General features: G+C 41.9%; 1 protein-coding gene across 1 annotated transcript in view; it reads right to left on the bottom strand.

The window, feature by feature from the left end:
- Positions 1-18,637, bottom strand: part of aff2 (AF4/FMR2 family, member 2) — a 130,696-nt gene that overhangs the window by 65,005 nt on the left and 47,054 nt on the right. The window contains exon 4 of the mRNA XM_070913206.1: positions 17,818-18,251. Coding sequence (XP_070769307.1) covers positions 17,818-18,251 — 434 coding nt within the window. The remainder of the gene's footprint in view (positions 1-17,817; positions 18,252-18,637) is intronic.

The following is an 18,637-nucleotide window of genomic DNA, read 5'->3' as shown; positions in this document are numbered from 1 at the left end:
GTCAGATTATTTCCTTTTACATAACTGTGTCTTTTCACGTTTCAAATCCACCAGAGTGTCTTGTTTCTTTTGTACTGGAATTAAAAATCATTAAGAGGTAATTATAGTAATGTGTTTGAGACTGAAGAAATGGGGCTCCTCTCTCCGTGTGTGTGTGTGTGTGTGTGTGCGCATGTGTGAGTGTGTGTGAGAGAGAGAGATATGAATGACTCAGTGAAAGCATGTGGGATGACAAAATATGAATTAATAAAAACACCCCAGAAGACATACAGTCTATTCATATCTACAATAACATAGAGATAGTAACATTTGACTTGGAGATTGGCAGACAGAAAAGATGAAAGAAGAGCTGCGAAGAGAGAATAAGAGAGGATAATGAGCAGAGAAATAGAAAGATATGCAAAGACAAAGACAAACAGAATCAAATCTGGAGCCTGATGAATGTAAACACTTTCTCCCGCACTGTCCTCTGAGAGCTATTAGCTCATCCTCTCCTATTTCTGTTTTGTTTTAGAGCCATTTTTCTGTGGGTATTTTCTCAGGAAAATGAGGCAGAGTTTACTTTGCTGGCTAAATTACACAAAGTAAGTGAACTCCATCTTTTAACACGGCCCTCCTCTGGAGAAAAAAAACAAAAAAACTGTTGCTTTGCTGTCACGAAAAAAAAAAGTCAGAGTCAAATGAAAACTGTCAATCATCCAGTTGGCGCGATTGAAGTCTTGAGTCGTACGCGGTTCAGACCGAGGTCCAACAGGGTTTGGAAAATCTTCAAGGATTTTTTGTCCACGGGCTCCTCGTTTATTCAGTTTCATCTGCTCCTTTTATCATCCATATTTCAGCTGTTTACAGAGCTGGAGTGACCGCCATCACTGGGGTTAGCAGCATGCGAGATAGATCACAAGCACTGCCCTCAGAGGAGTCTGTCTGCGTGTGTGTCTGTGTGTGTGTGTGTGTGTGTTGGTTCAACAGCTGCTGGGTGTGATTCACTGTGTACACTGATATGTGGGCATGTTTGTCTATGAGTCAGCCCGCCTAATAATCTTAAAGATCTTTGAGTACATATAAAAGTCGCTCCATCACCCCATGTGCCTTACTTTACACGCTTTCGTTGACCTCACCTATCTAATAAAATGGCTGCTGGTTTTCTGGCCTTTACTGTAAGTTTTGTGGTACACCCATAGACTACGTCTTCTATCTTTTAATTTTCGTTGTCACAGTACTGTAGCCTTTACGCTAACATGGTTGATATGTCGGGTGCAATTGTTCTAATCTCTCTCAGTCACTCCATCACTCCCCCTGGCTAGCTCACTCTCACTGGTGGTGGAATGGCATACATCATAGTACTGCTGTGTCATGTGACACTGATTTTTGCCAGTGTTGGCACTCATAGGTGATGGTCATAGTCGTGTGTGTAAGTCTGCTATAGACATAGCTGTATGGAGGAAACAGGAAAAGGGTTTGGCTGCAGAGGTTGGTGGTTACTATTACCATAACAGAAATACATAAACATACATTTAAGCTGCTATTGTGACTTATTACAGACACTTTTCTAGCCTTTGATACTAAAACGTTGAGTCTGAACAACACTAGGTGTCTGAGGCCAACACTTTATTTATTTATTTGAGAGTAAAAAAGATTTGACAAGTAGGCCAAGATTTGTATTCTAAATATGCAGAAAAGTTAGTCAAATTTAGGTGTTACAGAGATGGCACAAAGAATGAACAAGAAACTTTATTTTTAAAGAGAACACTGGCTGAAAATCTGGTGTAGAAGTGTACTCCATGGTGTCAGTACGACGCTTCAGATTCGACACAAGTGAAACTTTCCACCAGAGAAAACAGTGAAACACTGTTTCTCAGGCGTTTGCCAAAATGTACTCGAATTCTTGGCACATCTGCCAAGATAAAAGCCTAAAAGAGAATATTTCAAAATCATAGTTTTGGATACATTTCTCATGTGAATGTCTGAAAATTAAACATGTCTTGATCACGTTAAATGTCCAAGAATGATATGTGCCTATGTGTGTGGTATTTTAGATGTGGGCTGAGCCTGGTCCAGGGTCCTGGTTTGTGAATGCTTGCCTACTGGTTTGCTGTGACACAAGCCATTGTAATTTCAATTAGTTACAACGATGCTTTTCCTGCTATGGCATGTCAAAATGTTTGCAGTAGAAAAAGGCTGGTAGGCTGATAATATTTGTGTCTGCTACTTCGACTTTTCTTCCTTGGGCTGATTTGAGATGTAGGTTTCCTTGATGCACATCCGTCACGGCGTTCATGGTTGCCCCCCTCTGTCGTTGTCTTCTAAACTAACTGCTTCCTATCAGCCGAGGCCACTACAAATTCCCAGAGTTGCCACTCTAGCAAAAGTGACTGGCAAGGTTACATTATACTTCTGAACACATACATAAGCATGTACCAGTTTCCCCCTCTCTTTTCATTTGCTTCTCTCTTGCTCACTCACTGTCCTCTCAATCCCCGTTTTCTCTTCCATCTCTCCCTCCCTTTCTCTCCATCTCATTCTCCCCACACCAAGCTGTGGAGAGGCAGATAAGGGGTTGATTTACCATCCAATTAAATGTCGTCATTGAAACATTGCTTCAAAAAAGCCTGTCGTTTTCACCCTGCGCTAATTGGCCTTCCTCTAGTAGCATGTGCGTGGAGAGGATGTGTGTGAGTGCTTTTGTGTGTGTGTGTGTGTGTGTGTGTGTGTGTGTGTGTGTGTGTGTTTGTCTTTTTTGTGTGTATCTAATGCTTTACTTAGGACCAGCAGATTCAGACTGCGGTTGCTCCCCACTTTAAAAGAGGGTCATTTTAAGTTCAAACTAAGTAGTATGTGTGGATGTTTTTGTCTCTTCTGGCATCGCACGGTGCTTCACATTCTTTCTTTCTTTCTTTCTTTTCCTTTCTAAACATTCAACCATCCAACTCAGCCAAGTTATACTATTTTGATTAAAAAAAAAAAGAATCTCAAAGCTCCACTAATTAATATTTTCTATATTAACACTGACTCACCACACATGAAAGGGTGTGAATATTGAACTTACATTTGTCACATGTAGAAACGTTACTTTAACTTAATTCCAGTGTTGCTCTGAGTCTGCTGCAAGTGATATAGGTAACTGTTTGCTAACATGAAAAAAAAAAACTGTTGTTCTCGAAGTATTCTGAGTATTTTATTCACATACACAAAGTATAACAGTCTACATTTCCCCCACCACTTTCTTTCCCTGGCACACAAGCACACACACACACACACTGAAAAGAGAGTTTTTATAGAATTTTAATAAATCCATGGGCAAGCGGTCTCTAAACTCATTTATCAAACATTTAACACTGACTTAGCCATTAAAGGGGGCGAGAGGGATAGAGGAGAATAGATTGAAGAAGAGGAGCTATGATCAATGCCAGTGAACCATATAATTGCACCAGGAGTGGTTTAGCTGAAAACATTAGCCTTGTTTTCTGATGGATCACATCCTGGAGCCGGCTAGCCAAGCTAAACGCTTCAATCTGTATTAGCAAGACCCAGAGTCATCCGTCTACAGGAGCTGTGCCACTAAAAATTAGCAAAAGTTTTCTACTTAGTTGATAGGCTGATAACTAAAATGCTGTTTCAATTTTACGAAAGAATAAGTGGTTATTATTAACTTTCTCAAAGTACTTAAAACCCACTCCTGTCTTTCTTCTTTATTTCATGAGTTGACTAAGTTGAAACCAATTTTGCAACTGTAATGTTCACTCCCCTGCATTTTCAACACATCTCTCTCTTCTCTTGACTCGATTCCACACATCGATTTGCAGAGAGAACAATGATTTTTTTTTTTTTTCCTCTACTCACCGTCTGTATAGGAACACACGGTCACATAGGAAAAGAACTACAGCACATCACCTCCTCAACAACAACAACAACAACAACCTTCCACCTTCCACCTTCCACCGAATCTGTTTTCCACCTAGTGCAGCGTCGAGCGTGCCAAGACGAGGGTTTCCGGCTCACTTTTCACCCCATTACAGCATCTTTTTGAGCTGCTCTTCTCTGAAAAATACTTCTGATCTGTGAAACCATCCACTCCAAGAACTACATGTCCCTGCTGTTACGTGGACATGTCACAGTAATGTCACAACACAACCACCACATGAGATCAACCTGATGTTAAAGATCCTCTCCAGAAATGTTTTAAGACATAAAAGTATTGTGCTTTGAATAATAAGTTGTGTCTGATGTGGTTTTGTTCCCCACAAAAGTACGATTCCTAACTAAACTAGCTTGTGTACATAGCTGACTGTGGATGGACGGCATTTTTCTTTTAGCATGAGTTGTGCTTCATAAAATAAATTCTCTGCTGTCCAAACCCCTTGTCTTTTAGTATTTTTCCAACGTTACTTTGCGAGAAAAACTGTGGTTCCCTGACTCCACCCAGAAATGTTTATGTTTTCGGAGAGCTGAATTCCTGACGTTCCCTATGGGCTAGCCGCCGTTTCATCATGTTGTTTCTGTTTTCTTAGCATACAAATAAGTGGACTGAAAATTGACCAGCGCGTACTTGAGTCATGGTGACTTGAATGAGGTTTTCTTACTTCTGGAACAAAACCTGAATGTTCCAGTTTCACTTTGGTCCTCTATTTCCTGAGTAGCTCCGCCTCCAAGAAACGATTGAAAGCTGCTTTCAGTTTTGCACCCAATGGGCTTGTGTGATGTTGTGTCACCTAACGCAAAGGTGTTCTGTTATCTCATGCCGTTAAACTGTCAATGCAGCCTATGGCTATAAGCATGGTATAGTATAAGAAGAAGAAGAAAATTTAATTAAATGCTACTAAGATGAACAATACTGCTTGAACCACTTCAGCAGCAGCAGCACTGTGGAGTTACTGCTGTGGATGACATCTATATTATATGACAAGGGGAGGGAGATTCACTACTATGATTAATTACAAACAGTACACCTCCTACACACACACACACACACACTCTCTCTCCCCCTGCCTCATACACACACATTCAGTAGAAAATAAAAACCCTTTCATAAATATACACGACACATACACACTTAGCTATATTAATGGAAAGAAAGAGGCTTTATATAGTCACACACATGCACCTCTGTTTTAATTAGAGAGTAAAAAGAGAATGATTGACAGGTGTGTGTGTGTGTGTGTGTGTGTGTGTGTGTGTGTGTACAGAGGCAATATTCAAGCTGAGTATATTTGATTTGTTCTGTTGGCAGGAAGTGTTTTTAGTGTGTGTGTGTGTGTGTTTGTGCTTGCTGTGTGTGTGGTCTGTCTGTGTGTGGTTCTCAGCATGACGTCTGTGTACCAACTAAATAAGAGCCTCTTGGGGGTGGGGGGGTGGAAGGTGGAGGGGTCCTCAGCAGTACAATAGGGCATCAAATGTGTGTGTTCTTCTATACATTTGTATGTTTATTCACGCACACACAAACATAACTCCCAGAGGACTGAATAAATCCCTTTTGTCCACAAAATCAAAGGCATCATTTCAACCAAATTATTGTTTCTTATACTCATGGGACATTTTATGTAGATTACTACACACTTCTAAAAAAAACCACAGCTGGGGTATTGGCCTGTAATGAAGACATTAACAACATGGTAGACCCCCTCAGCACGCAAAATAGACCACTAAATACCTTTCCAAAGTCAAAAACCATTGTACTTCAGTTGGGTTGCACTAGCATTTCTTTAACAAGTGGAACTTTTGCCACCAGTATCGCTGGAGGTTTTGTCTCTTCGGATATACTATATGCACCTTGGAGCATTTAATCTTCAACAGAAGACAAAGACAAAGCAGCTTGTTTAAATCAGGAAGTATCAAGTGTTTTATTTAGAGGATAATCCATCATTAGGGGACAAGCTGTTGGCTCATCGTCTTCCCAAAAATATACTCCTCGTTAGCAAGTGGCAACCAGTCAACACCTGGCTCCTTAGTCGGTAAACAACAAGCCACTTGCTCAACTTGCAACATTAGCATTAATTGAAATCATTATTATTGCTTATAGAAGATACGTGTTTTTACGTATAACCTTTATTTATCTCTTTCGCGAGGGAGACTGGAGTACAGCAGGGGAAGTAGACACAAAGCACAGCCAGTCACACACAAGCACATACACACAGCATCAGAAACAGCCACACACACATCTCACAAGTGAAAAGATGGTAGCTTAGTAGTCTTCTTACTAGCCTACTTTTCCATATAGTACACAGTGAGTGCGATATACGCCTCCTGTAACGACATGCAGGGTACAGTGCTACTGCTTCCACGTTGTCTTAAGGTGGAATGAGCAGCGTGAGAACACAGGATATCTCCGTAGTCAAATAAAAATGCCAGTGAGATAAAATATGTGTGTATGTGGTTTTTTTTATGATGTATATCTATATATAAAGTCCGACTACGGCCTATGTGGACACAAGTGGAAAGGCAAAATGTGCCTCATGGAGCCTCCCTTCATTTCCAGAGGAAGTAAAGCCGAGTTACAAAGTCAGCGAACTGACTCAGTAATTAAAGGTCAACAGCAATAGCCGTCTAAAGTTTGCTAACATTAGCCACCATAAGCTACTGGTCATACCAAGCCACACAAATAGGAAGAAACAAAACCCTTGAGCTATACTACATCTAACATAGGTGTGTTTTATTGCTTGAGTTGAGCTTTTCAGTTGCAGGAGGAATATTGCGTTATTCATCCTTTCAAGTGCGACACGGTCTCGCTTTAAAGAGCAGCACCTGAACATAAACAGTGTTGAGTAACAGCCGCCCCGATGCTAACATGATAGCAGCTTTACTTTAAAAGGTTAGAAAATGAGAACTTGTGACAAGTCTTGAGATGTTAAGAGGATCTAAACTTAAATATAACGCTCATGGCCCATCACTCAACAGACTGTTTGACATGGAGCTCTTAAAGCAGCGGGACACGTGGGGTTTGTTTTTGGCGGTTGTTCTCATATCACTTAAAAGATAAGTTAGCCAGGGGGGACAAAAAAATTTTGAATTCCTTTATGAAAGGAGGATTTTGGGCAGAAGGAATAAAAAGCACTAACAGTAGCCGTGTTTCCATTAAATTGTCAATTTTAAGCAACCTTTTACAATGTCTCAAAAAAGAAATGCAAATGAGGCGCGCTTCCATCAACTGGTTTGGAGCAAATAAACTGGGCTCGCTGCAAAGCGTAGCTTCGAAGTTGGCGGTACAGGCTACCCTTAACACATGGCTGTAATCCACCAGTGATAATGGGGAGAAGTCCTCAGGAATTTGTTTCTATTGGGCAAGTTTGAATTGCTCCTGTCTGCTGGCGTTGGCCGTGCTTCATGCTGTCCGGAGACGAACCTTCTGGATTGGAGTGTGGCTCAGAACGGTTCAGCAGAAACAGCTGATCAGTCATGTGAGTTAAATGTTCGCTACGTCAGAACTTATTTGACAAAGGCATTTGTCTCTTTTTCAACAAAGGAAAAAAACCACCTCAAGCGAGCGAGAAGTTTTTTTGCCCGATTGAGGAGGTTTTGTGAAATGTTGCCGTTTCCATACAGCTTTTCTAAATTCAAAACGCACATAAAGATACTTTCATGGACGGCTAGTATGGTTGACAAGTCTGTTCTGATGACCAACTTGAAGCGTCTTGTCCCACGCTGACATCTTTCCTCTCTTCCTCCTCCTCAGTCTCTCTCCACTGTCCGGTAGAAATACCATAAAACATGTATAAGAATAAGCTACATCTGCGCAGGTTACCCAGCAGAGACATCTCAGCGCCATCGCAGGTGCCAGTGTTGGCCCTCAGCCCGGACGCTGACAACAACAGAGCTGTAAAATGAGGTGAGAGCTGCTGTAAGGGACTTCACAGGTAAGCTGTGTGTGTTTACACCGCAGCCAAAAGCACTGCTGCAGTATTTCACACCGCGGTGGTGCAGACACACTCGCAGGATGACAAGTGCGCAAGCTTGTGACACAGTAAAAAAAAACAACACACACAGGCTGCACACTTTTTGTCATTCAAAGCCTCTGATCGCACCTAAAAGTTATCCGTCTCTTTCCCTCTTTCTTTCACCTGTGTGCTTAATTAAGAGATTTCTTTGTCTGTTGCTTCTGTTTATTCCAAACAAAACACACTGTTTTCTTGTGTGCCGGAAAAGGTGTGATTACTTACTACAGGATAAACTGTAAATCAACACTTCTCTCTCTCTGAACATCCCTCCTCGACTCCTCGTCTGTCGTCTCGTCGGTCTGGCCCCTGCTACTCTACTTTGTTTTCCTGTCTCCCCTTCTCGTGATCTCCCCCACTTTCCTTTCTGTCCCCTCTCCTCCTCATCCTCCCTTCTTCCTCTCCTCCCTCTCCATGCAGTTTAAGTCTAAATCAGGGGATTTGGGGGTGTTAAGAGCTAAGGTGTAAAACACCGGCTGGTTCTCTGTAAGCTCCTATGAGGAGAAAATAATCCAACACAAAGTCTTTTTCTCAGCAGAAGCTCTCCTCCCCCCTAATCACCCTATTAGCTTCCTCTCCTCTCCTCAATGGAAAATACGGGTCAGAGACCAAACTGTTATATATATATATAAACTGATGATTTGGTGCCTGGAGTCTAATAATGTCACATAGACCAAATAACACTGTCTTGTTAGTCATCAGTCATGGTTGTTTGACTGAGTCTCTTCCTGTATAAGAAGTCCATTTAAACCATGGCTGACGTAGCCGGCTGCACACACGACTAACAGTGACGAGGCATTTGTTCTGATTGCACGCCGGCTTTTGTTCAATCACGCTTCATGTTTATTGATACCGAGCATTTCCATAAATCTCAGGCTCCGTGCCGAACGTGGCGAGGGTTCATCTCTCACCGCCAGACTCCTTTAATATCGAGGAACAATGTATAAAAACTGAAAAATGCACAGAGAAGATTGGCAGAGAAAGACTGAGGGAGCCATTTAATCGTCCATCTTCCATGTAATCTCCCGATTCAGTCTCTCCTAGAACTTAATAATACACAGAAAAAGAAGAGAAAATGTTGTTTCCTCTCACTTTCCTCTCCTCCCTCTCCCCTCTCTGTCTCCGATGCTCTCTCGCCCATCTCTCTCATCTTCCCCCTCTCACTTCCATCCTTCTCCCTCTCTCTCTTTTTTATATTCATAGGATTTTAAAATGTCTGTAATGGCCCTGGTAGATCAAAACACTCCTTCTCCCACTGTGTGTGTGTGTGTGTGTGTGTATGTGAGCACGCTGCTCTGTGTGTGTGTGTGTGTTTACGCGTGCGTGTGTGTGTGTGTGATTTGCATATCGTGGCTATGCTCTGATTGGCAAACTGGCAATGCTGAGCCCAGCGGGGCATTTTTTATTAAAAGGGCCTACCACACACACACTCTCACACACACACACACACACACACACACACACACACACACACACACACACACACACACACACACACACACAAACACGTACACAAAGTTAGGAGCAGCAACTGGCCTGTATCAGAACCTAATGAATAATACTAAAGAGCTGGCAGTAGGGGTTCTCCGTGTATTGTTCTGTAATGCCAAGAGCAATAAAATGTTTTATTACCATATCTTTATGGGCACCAGACATAAGCTGCTATGCAATAGTCTGATACTTTATTAGCCCGTTCTGACCAGTTTAAGTTGTATATTAATTTATTATATTCTACCAGTCAAGTATTACCTATGATGTTGGGGAATTATAATGCATTAAAACAGCACAGCATGTCATTATTAATCAGCCATGTGTTCAGGACAACACATTTTAATATGGAAATAATCTGGAATCTTAAGGAATGATCCCAAAAAATGACATCCCTCTTTTATTAAATTACATCGAGGATTTCAGTCATATATAAAAGCTGTGTGACGTACAGCGTGAAGTAGCCTCCAGCCTCAAACGAACATGATACATGGACTTACTGCGGGAACAATATATTAGCTGATTCTTAGAGGAGTGGGGGCAATCCACTTTATTTGGCACCGTGAGGGCATGTAAAAGAATAAAATGTACTTCCAGGACGGGCAGCTCCAGCTAGATCAGAAGACATAATAAAGTGGGATATGAGGAACAGAAAGGGCCAGAAAGAAATACTAGAAATGTGGACTCACACAAAGCCTAACTGACTGAGACATATGAAACAATCTTGTCTGGCTGCAGTGAGACAAACCACTGCCTCAAGCAGCTATTTACCCATAATCAGTGGTGCAAAGTAACTAAGTATGTTTACTTGAATACTGTGCTTAAGTGCAATTTTGAGGTACTTGTACTATACTGGAATATTTCTATTTGATGCTACTCTATCCTTCTACCTTACTACACCTCAGAGGGAAATACTGTACTTTTAAATCCACTACATTTATATCACAGTCTTAGTTACAGATTACATACATTTTCATACAAAACAAAACATACACACAACATATAATCTTCAAGGCTGGATTATGGACTCGGCAAAGCAGACAACTGGGAATTGGCACCATTCAAGTTTGTAAATGTGTATTATTTTAGTTTATGGTGTACTGGTTGCACTGGACTTAGTGAGGACTTGAAGGCGACAGGATTCCCCCCAAAAACAGGTTAATCCAGCCGTGATCATCTTATAAAATATAATGCACTATTGTAGATTAAAATACATTATATAAAAATGTCGAAATGCTGCTTAAAAGTTCAGGTCATTATAATAATTCAATAATCGACTTTATATAATAATATAAGCCTCAATGTACTTTTACTTTAAGTACACCTTGCTGCTAAAACATTTTGCATGCGGGATATAATTGACTAACCTAACCTAAAAGGATCTGGATACTTCCACCACTGCTGGTAGTTCCTCTATTAAAATGTCACTCAGGCTTTAAGCTATGAATTAAAGTCTTGACTGTATGAACCCATGACATCAGGTACATGCCACTGCTGACACACTAAGCCCCCAGATCACTCTTGCAGACCATGTGGAGGTTTGCAAAGTGCAGGGATTGACTGCTGTGACCCCCCCCCGCTCGGTCAGCGATCACCGGGAGCCGCTGCGTGTCGAGCACTCGACCCTGCCCAGACTTGAACAGCGGGGCCTCGGATTCACCGGCGTTGCGTGGCTGGACATTTTTAAATAACAGCGGTTTCATCTGACCGGCCTCTTGAAAAATGTCCAATTGAGAGGGTGTGAAGGGGGGGGGGGGGTTACTTAGGAGCGAGATGACAGCACTCTGAGGGCTGATAATACACACTATCAGCCTCTTATTGTGGCAGCGGAGATCAATGCTGATCATTGCCGCTAATCCAGTCAGCAGAGCAATAATGTTAATCCTCAGGGTAAACAGTTAATCTGAAATCATATTCTGTCTGTTATAAAACGGCATCGCTAAATAACTAACTGGCAACCGCGATCATAAAACCACCATACTGTGTGTGTGTGTGTGTGTGTGTGTGTGTGCCAAAGCAATCTGAAATGTAAAGAGAAATGCAGCGATGGACTTTTGTCTCTGCTACTCGCTTTCTTGCCGCCACGAAACATGACATAACATCACGGCTCTGCTATCTGACACCACACCATTGACATGGAGTCGTTATCACAGAGCGCAGCCTTCTCCAGATGATCTCCTAACAACCCTGGAGATGATCTCAGCTGTTCAAATATTGAACTTTAAAATCCCCCAGAGACTAGCCCGGGCTGCGGCCCTCTCTCCTCGGCTACCTCTCTTATCACAGGGCAGCTATTGCTGTGATGACACCCCAGCAGCACCTCGCTGATGGGAGACCTCCCCTGTGCTATTTGGCTAAAGTATATTTCTCCCCAAGCACCCTCTTCTCTGCCTTACTGCAGCCACTCAAGAGTGGTTTGATTCACTGGACTTCTTTGTTTCTAGAAGACGATTTTATGATCATTTTATTATCAGCATAAAAGCTGAATCGTTTCATCTCCCCCTCTCGGCAGAGGCAATTAGTCGGCTTTATGAAAATCAAATAAATTAAAGCGTTAAAAAGCTTTCATTGAGTCACAGAGGAGCTTTGAATTCACACGCCTGATACAGCATCACTCCTCCAAGTTCCTAGAAGATCCGTGGTGCCTGTAAATATATAGGTGCTGATGTAGTGAACGGTGGTGTCACGAGTGTGTATATTCGTGTATGTCTCGGCTGTGAGTTGACAGGCTGCCTGAGGGAAAGAGAGGCCTGATGGGTATTATGCAAATGACGCCAGCTGTTTGCTGCATTGGCAGACTCCTCATAACTCTCTTCTAGTTCTGCTGGAAGTGAGGAAATATTTTATCCCTCGTCGTATCCTTCCTCTTCTTTATTAAGGTATTTCTATACACTGTGATTTTATACATACACCCTCCTCTCCACATTCTACCGCCAGTCCCCGGCGCCTGCCTGACTCTCCATCTGCACTGTTACAGTAATGAATGTACAAACAGGGAGAGCTTCCTTAAGCATTTGTTGACTTGTAGAGTGTGGAGTAAATTATTCTGAGGCTCTGGATCCATAGCTCCCTGAAAAACAAACAAACAGTTTTCCATGAATAGGTCTCATGTTAATTTGAATATTTTACTGCTGCAGACAGTCAGTGGCCGTATTCATTTTGCTGGCTGCAAACACTGATTTAAATTGAAAAAAAGATGCCATAGCTGACATGTTATCAAAGAGCCGCCTATCTAGAAGACACAGAGCAACATTAGCATTCGTGTTTCTGTCCACCTGATGGATACACGTCCGGTATTCACTCCCCTTTCAGCTCTGTTTTGCTCTCTGCTGACTCCTGAGAGGAAATATCTGGCTGTTTAGCTGCTAAATGCGCCGCCATTTTCACCAGCTAGCGGCTAACTCTGCCTGTGTGCTGTTTGTTGCTTGGTGGGAAGGGTGCAGTGGGTTTATCTGAGCCTTTGCGCCGAAAACAGCTGCATGATGTTGCTTGACACAGGGTTGATGAGAGTGAACCAAAACAACGAGCTGAAAGATGCTAAAAGGCTCTGCAGAGTGTGGGGTGATTATTCTCTGTGTGTTCGTCACTACAACGAGCCTTTTCACATTACACATAATCAGTTAATGCATTGTTAATATAAAAACTTTACTTTAAAATGACCCGTCACTCTAGAAAGCTGGCAAGGTGCTGTTTGGATTGGTCCACCAGAAATAACTCCTTCTAACCCCGGCAGAAGGATCTTACTGCAGCGACTCCACAAGCATTTGGCAATAAATCAGTCCAGCTGATGCTGATTTGCACTGGCTTATCCACCTCAAAGACGCTCGATGTAGCAAATGAATATGCAAATTAGCATATGACATCATCTGGCACCTTCCAGCAACACTCATAGCTGCTTTCCCTCAAGCGCCAGCGACTCAGATGCCAACATTACGTGTTTAACCTCCCGGAACCGGCGGCTAAAGTATTCCCGCCGACTGCAGGTGACATTCGCACCCCTTTGCACTTTGCTCAGTGTGATATTTTGCTGAAAGAGATGCCGCAGTTCATTTGTTAAATCCAAGCACAACTGTCTTTCATCATTCGAAGTAGGAGCGACAATACAAAAGGTACATTTTAGAATATGCATTTTGACTAAACGCGATTGGTTCTTGTGCTGTGACAAAACTCGGTTAGCATCACAACCTACTGCTGTGAGGTTCCAAACTGCCCTGTAAGAGCTGTCCCCACATAACCCTGTTCAGCATATGTTTAAGTGCTTTCTGCTGCTTAAGTACAGAAACTAGTTCCTGCTGAAACACACAGAACTTAGAACATTAGAGGGCAAGAGGCTAAATGCAGTACAGAGAAAGTCCATCTAAATTCAGTTCAAACAGCTTCTCAAGCCTACATCTGCTCTTTCTACATGTATATTCCCACGTTCACTTTTATGGAGCTGGTGTGTTATAGAAAGGCAGGATCTTTTCATGCAAAAAAGGCATAAACGAATGCCTTCTCTGAGAGCAGAATTGATTTGGTTGGTGTTAGCCTCACGGTGATTACTGACTGGAGGTCTTAGTCTACCCGGCTTCTTATTTACCGCTACATTAGTGGTGAGGCGCGGCGTGCACCTCTACACAGAGCCTGACGGAAACACCACAGCAGGCCCTCAAATCAGTGTGAAATTACATCAGCTCTGTGCTTTGAACTACATGTAAATGAAACTTGTCACAGTGCTGTGGGAAATGTCACCTGTCACCTCCATGTTTACCTTCTTGCGGCCTCGCTGGCAGGGCCTCACAAATACACTTGTATATCCACTTGACTTGGATGTTGTTTACCTGAATGAGAATGCAGTGGAGACTGTAAGCAATCGAATGCCACTAAAAGCACAGTGACAGCTTGACTTCATGTGAAGCAAGTGTCTCTGCTTCTTTTCCCCCCCCCGTAAGGATAAGATTTTTTCCCCTATTAGAATAGCATTTATGTATAAGCCTATTGAATTCATGTGACTTTGTGATACCTTAAGAGTTAGTAAATTACAGGATTTTTTTTACATGTTATGTGAGTTTTGAAAGACAACGTAAAATACTTTTTTTGTTGATAGTTTTTTGTCTTGCATAGCCAGACCTTTCTCCACACTTGCGTGCTGGAGAAAGGTCTGGCTCAAGCCATTATAATTCTGGGATAAGGGAAAGAGCGCTCTGGCTTGTTTGTATTTCTTTAAACCAATCACAATCGTCTTGGGCGGCGCTAAGTCCAGGATGCAGCGAGGGTGCCCTTGCAGAACGGTAACATGCAGACAGAGGAGGAGGAGAACGCTTGTTTGCTAACAAGTTTGCTTTATAAGATGATCTATGTAAATGTTGTTTTTACAGCTTCTTCGCGGCTGCTTTAAAGGCCCTGACAACACACACGTGAACACACTCATTTCTCCCAGTTTGAAGTGTTTTGGATATTTCACATTTGAGATACATATTTGTCTTTTTCTCTCTTTCTTCTATTCAATGGTTTGAAGAGGGTGGGATTGAGTTAGAAAAAGGTGATGTCACGTACTTCCCTGCACCAATCAGAATCTGATGACAGTTGGCCATCAAATTTGAGCGAACCACACCCACACACACTCTTATTAATAATACATAAAGATGCTTTTATTTAGCTTTGATTGTTGCTTATCGAGTAATGAATATTTAATGCAATAAAGAAATACTTGTTTGGGGATTTCAAACTTTCCTTCCAGATATGTTTTAAGACATATTAAAATACTCTGCTTGGAATTATAACTTGCCTAATACGGTTTTCCACAAAACAATGTTTAATGAACTGGTTAACATTTCTAAAGCACATCTACTCCTTTTCCCTCATTGAAAAGTCCAGAATATATAAACGTGCAAATATCTTTAGTTTCAAAGTTTAAAGGGAAGTTACAAAAAGCACAACAGATTTTTGAGTAAAGGGGGCCTTTAATTGTTTAGCGTGTGTGCTAGCTTTACTTCAGTGTTTCTTTATCCTGACCTGATTCTTGGTTTGATACATTTGACACAGCAGATATCAACACGCTGATGGTTGCTCGTATATGTAATGAAACTACAGTAGCAATAGCTAAACATCACAATATCTCAAACTGGATCACTTTGAGCTGCTGGCAACAAATGCTTGTGTGTGTGTGTGTGTGTGTGTGGTGTCCATGTCCAGCAGTAAATTTAAGCCTACTGTAATCGTTAGGAAAAGATCAATAGTGTTACAGTATCTCTCTCTCTCTCTCTCTCACACACACACACACACACACACACACACTTGGAATTAAAGGGCTCTAATCAATAATTCTATAGTGCTAACCGAAAGCTTCCACTGCAGTTTAAAGGCTTATTGCACTCACGGACTCACACACCCTTAACACACACTCACATAATCACAGAGCGCTCAACAACAGAACTGTGAGCCAAATATCGAGTATTTCAAACACATTCATGGCACCTGGACTAATTTGAAAACCGTTAAACGGCAAATCGATGCCGCTGATTCACTCCACAGGAATTTCTTATATTGGTTTTGCAGTCACGTGACACATTGGGACCACCGCTGTTATTACTGTTCCCTGTTAACTGCGTCGCTAAACTTTCAGTTCACACATTCACTAATCAAAAGGTAAAATGTGGACTTTTTACCCTCGCTCGCTGGCATAAAATGAGCAGCCGGATTCTCAAAGTCTTTCATGTGGTGTCTGGTTTGTCTGGTCCAATCCTCTGATTTGCTGCTATTTGCTGTTTAAGCTGCAGAACACCTCCTATAACTAATCCAAGCAGAAAAATACAGCCATGATAAGGTGCTGTAATCAGTCAGTCATTGTCTTCTTCTATCCCTCCTCACTCTCTCTGCCTCATCCTCTCCACCAACCCGCCACCGCCGCCCCCCCCCCCCTCCATCTCTCATCATCAGTCTCCCCTTTTTCTCCTCATATCCCTCTCTTCCTCCCCCTCAGTCAGTATTGAGTTTACATTTTCCTTTCCAACAAAGTCTCGCCGGAATAAATATGAGAGGAGTGAAAACTAAACGGTGAGCAGGCGATAACGGAGCATCCATGGATGTGTGGGTGAAACAAAGTGAAAGAAAGCACTCACGGCCATGAATGTACTTACTCTCACCCTCCATGAGAAAGTGTTGAAAGTAAAGTATATTTTAATTCCGTCCCTGTTTCCCCTGTCTCCCTTGTTTTCTCCTTCTCTGTGCCATATGCTCAAAGCTCCATCGCGGGCTCATTTGGAGTGCCACACACACACACACACACACACACACACACACACACACACACACACACACACACACACACACACACACACTCTCTATCAAAGCACAGAACAGCTGGCTTGCTCGATATGGATGACTACTCGCCTGTCAACCAGTTTCATTCAGACACACACACACACACACACATACACACATCATCAAGCCTGGTGTTTCTTGCTGTTTTGAAAAGGAAAGTGAGAGAGAGAGAGAGGGAGAGACAGAGAGAGAGAGAGAGAGAGAGAGAGAGACTTGTGGAGGAGTTTGGTATTGTCAGATTCATTTGACATTACAATTAGCCAAACGTGTGGATGTTCACCGTGACATGACAAACATGCGCTCAAACCCACAACACCAGAAGCACAGACAGTATGTGTCAATGTTAGCCAACTCGACCAAACGCTCAAGTTAGATCCTATTTTTGCCAGCTAGGTGTGATTTATATTTTTACACTACATGCAGTCATTTAAGTGCTATACTTCCTTAAAATATAATATTCTTTCTAATAATAAAGTTCTAATAATACATTTTATTAATATATGATTATATATGCATGGTTAAATGAATAAATCTACATAAATGGCGATGTAACACACAATTTGTTTTGAACACTGAAACTATGTTTTGGCTTTCATAATTCAAAACAATGCAAAATAAAGATGCATTTGTCACATCAGATTTATTTTGAGTTAAGTCCCAATGAACTGGAGATTTAAAATATTTTTAAAATATATGTATTCCCTGTTGAAACTAATTTAAAAAATAACCATACACTGCCTATAATTTGAACACATCAACAACATTTGCTCTGGGTTGAAACTGGGTTGAAACTGGGTTGAAAAGTGTTGTACTTCTGACCACACCCCTATTAGTGATGTCACAGCAGGCGCTTTGACCACCTGTCAAAAGTTAAACTCCTGTTGTTACATCACTGATTGGGTGTGGCATAAAATATAAAATACTTGGTCCTCTGTGGAGTTGTAAGTACTTTAATTGAGGTTAATATATGGCTTCTGAAACAATAATTAGCTATTAATAATAATTAATGAAAATGTATTATCAGCTACTTATCAATTTGTGTTCAGTACACCATTCGATACGAAACAATTTGATATGGATACCATAGTGGTCACTCTCTTACCTCCCCTGCGTGGCTGAGACTCAGTTTTGGCAGTTTATTCTTCACATTCCCAGAGTTTCCTCCGTAAGCCTGACTGCTGTTAAATCCCTCTGTGGCCACTAGAGGGGGTTTAAGCTGGGGAGAGTCACTAGGAGCCTGGTCCTGGCCATCCATCGGTCGAACATACGCTGTGGGCTTCTGCTGCACTGCGATCGGCTTCCCTGATAGGCTACCAGGTGGGAAGGTGGGGGTAGTCAGTCCAGATGTGGGAGTGGTCAGACCAGGAGTAGGCGTTGTCAGAACCGATGTGGAAGCCAGCGGGGAGGAGGATGTAGAGAGTTGAGAACCCGTCTCATTTTCAAACGGGGAGGTTTTAAAATGTCCACCATTGTCTGTGTTAGTGGAAGACTTAAAATGGCCACCGTCCATGGTGGAAGATCGAAAATTGCCACCATCTGTGTGAGAGAAGGAAAAAGGAGAGAACCAAAAAGAAAAGTCAAAAATAACCAAAGCACCTGTCATTGTGGAATATTGCGCTGCTCTGTGCTGTCAAAATCTAATGAACGTTGAATGCCAAACATTCCCTCTCCCAGATGGATAGAGCCAATCACAATCAAAAGCAAATTATGTGTTTCTTGGTGGTTTAGAAATCAACTGAAAGATGTGGTTATCATCGGATGCAGATGTTAATTTTCATAAATCCCGCCCAAAAGGTGATGGAGTCTGTTTTGCACTGAAATTATTCATAAGCACTCATGGGTCCAGCAAGTAATTTCAATGAATATCAAAATACAAGAAGTCCCCTTTTTGCTGTTTGAATGGAAAGTCTAATCAACCACAC

The sequence above is a fragment of the Enoplosus armatus genome, chromosome 10 (assembly GCF_043641665.1).
Source record: "Enoplosus armatus isolate fEnoArm2 chromosome 10, fEnoArm2.hap1, whole genome shotgun sequence".
Classification (NCBI taxonomy): domain Eukaryota; kingdom Metazoa; phylum Chordata; class Actinopteri; order Centrarchiformes; family Enoplosidae; genus Enoplosus; species Enoplosus armatus.
The sequence above is the reverse complement of the archived record's forward strand: the minus strand, read 5'-3'. Positions and strand labels throughout refer to the sequence as shown.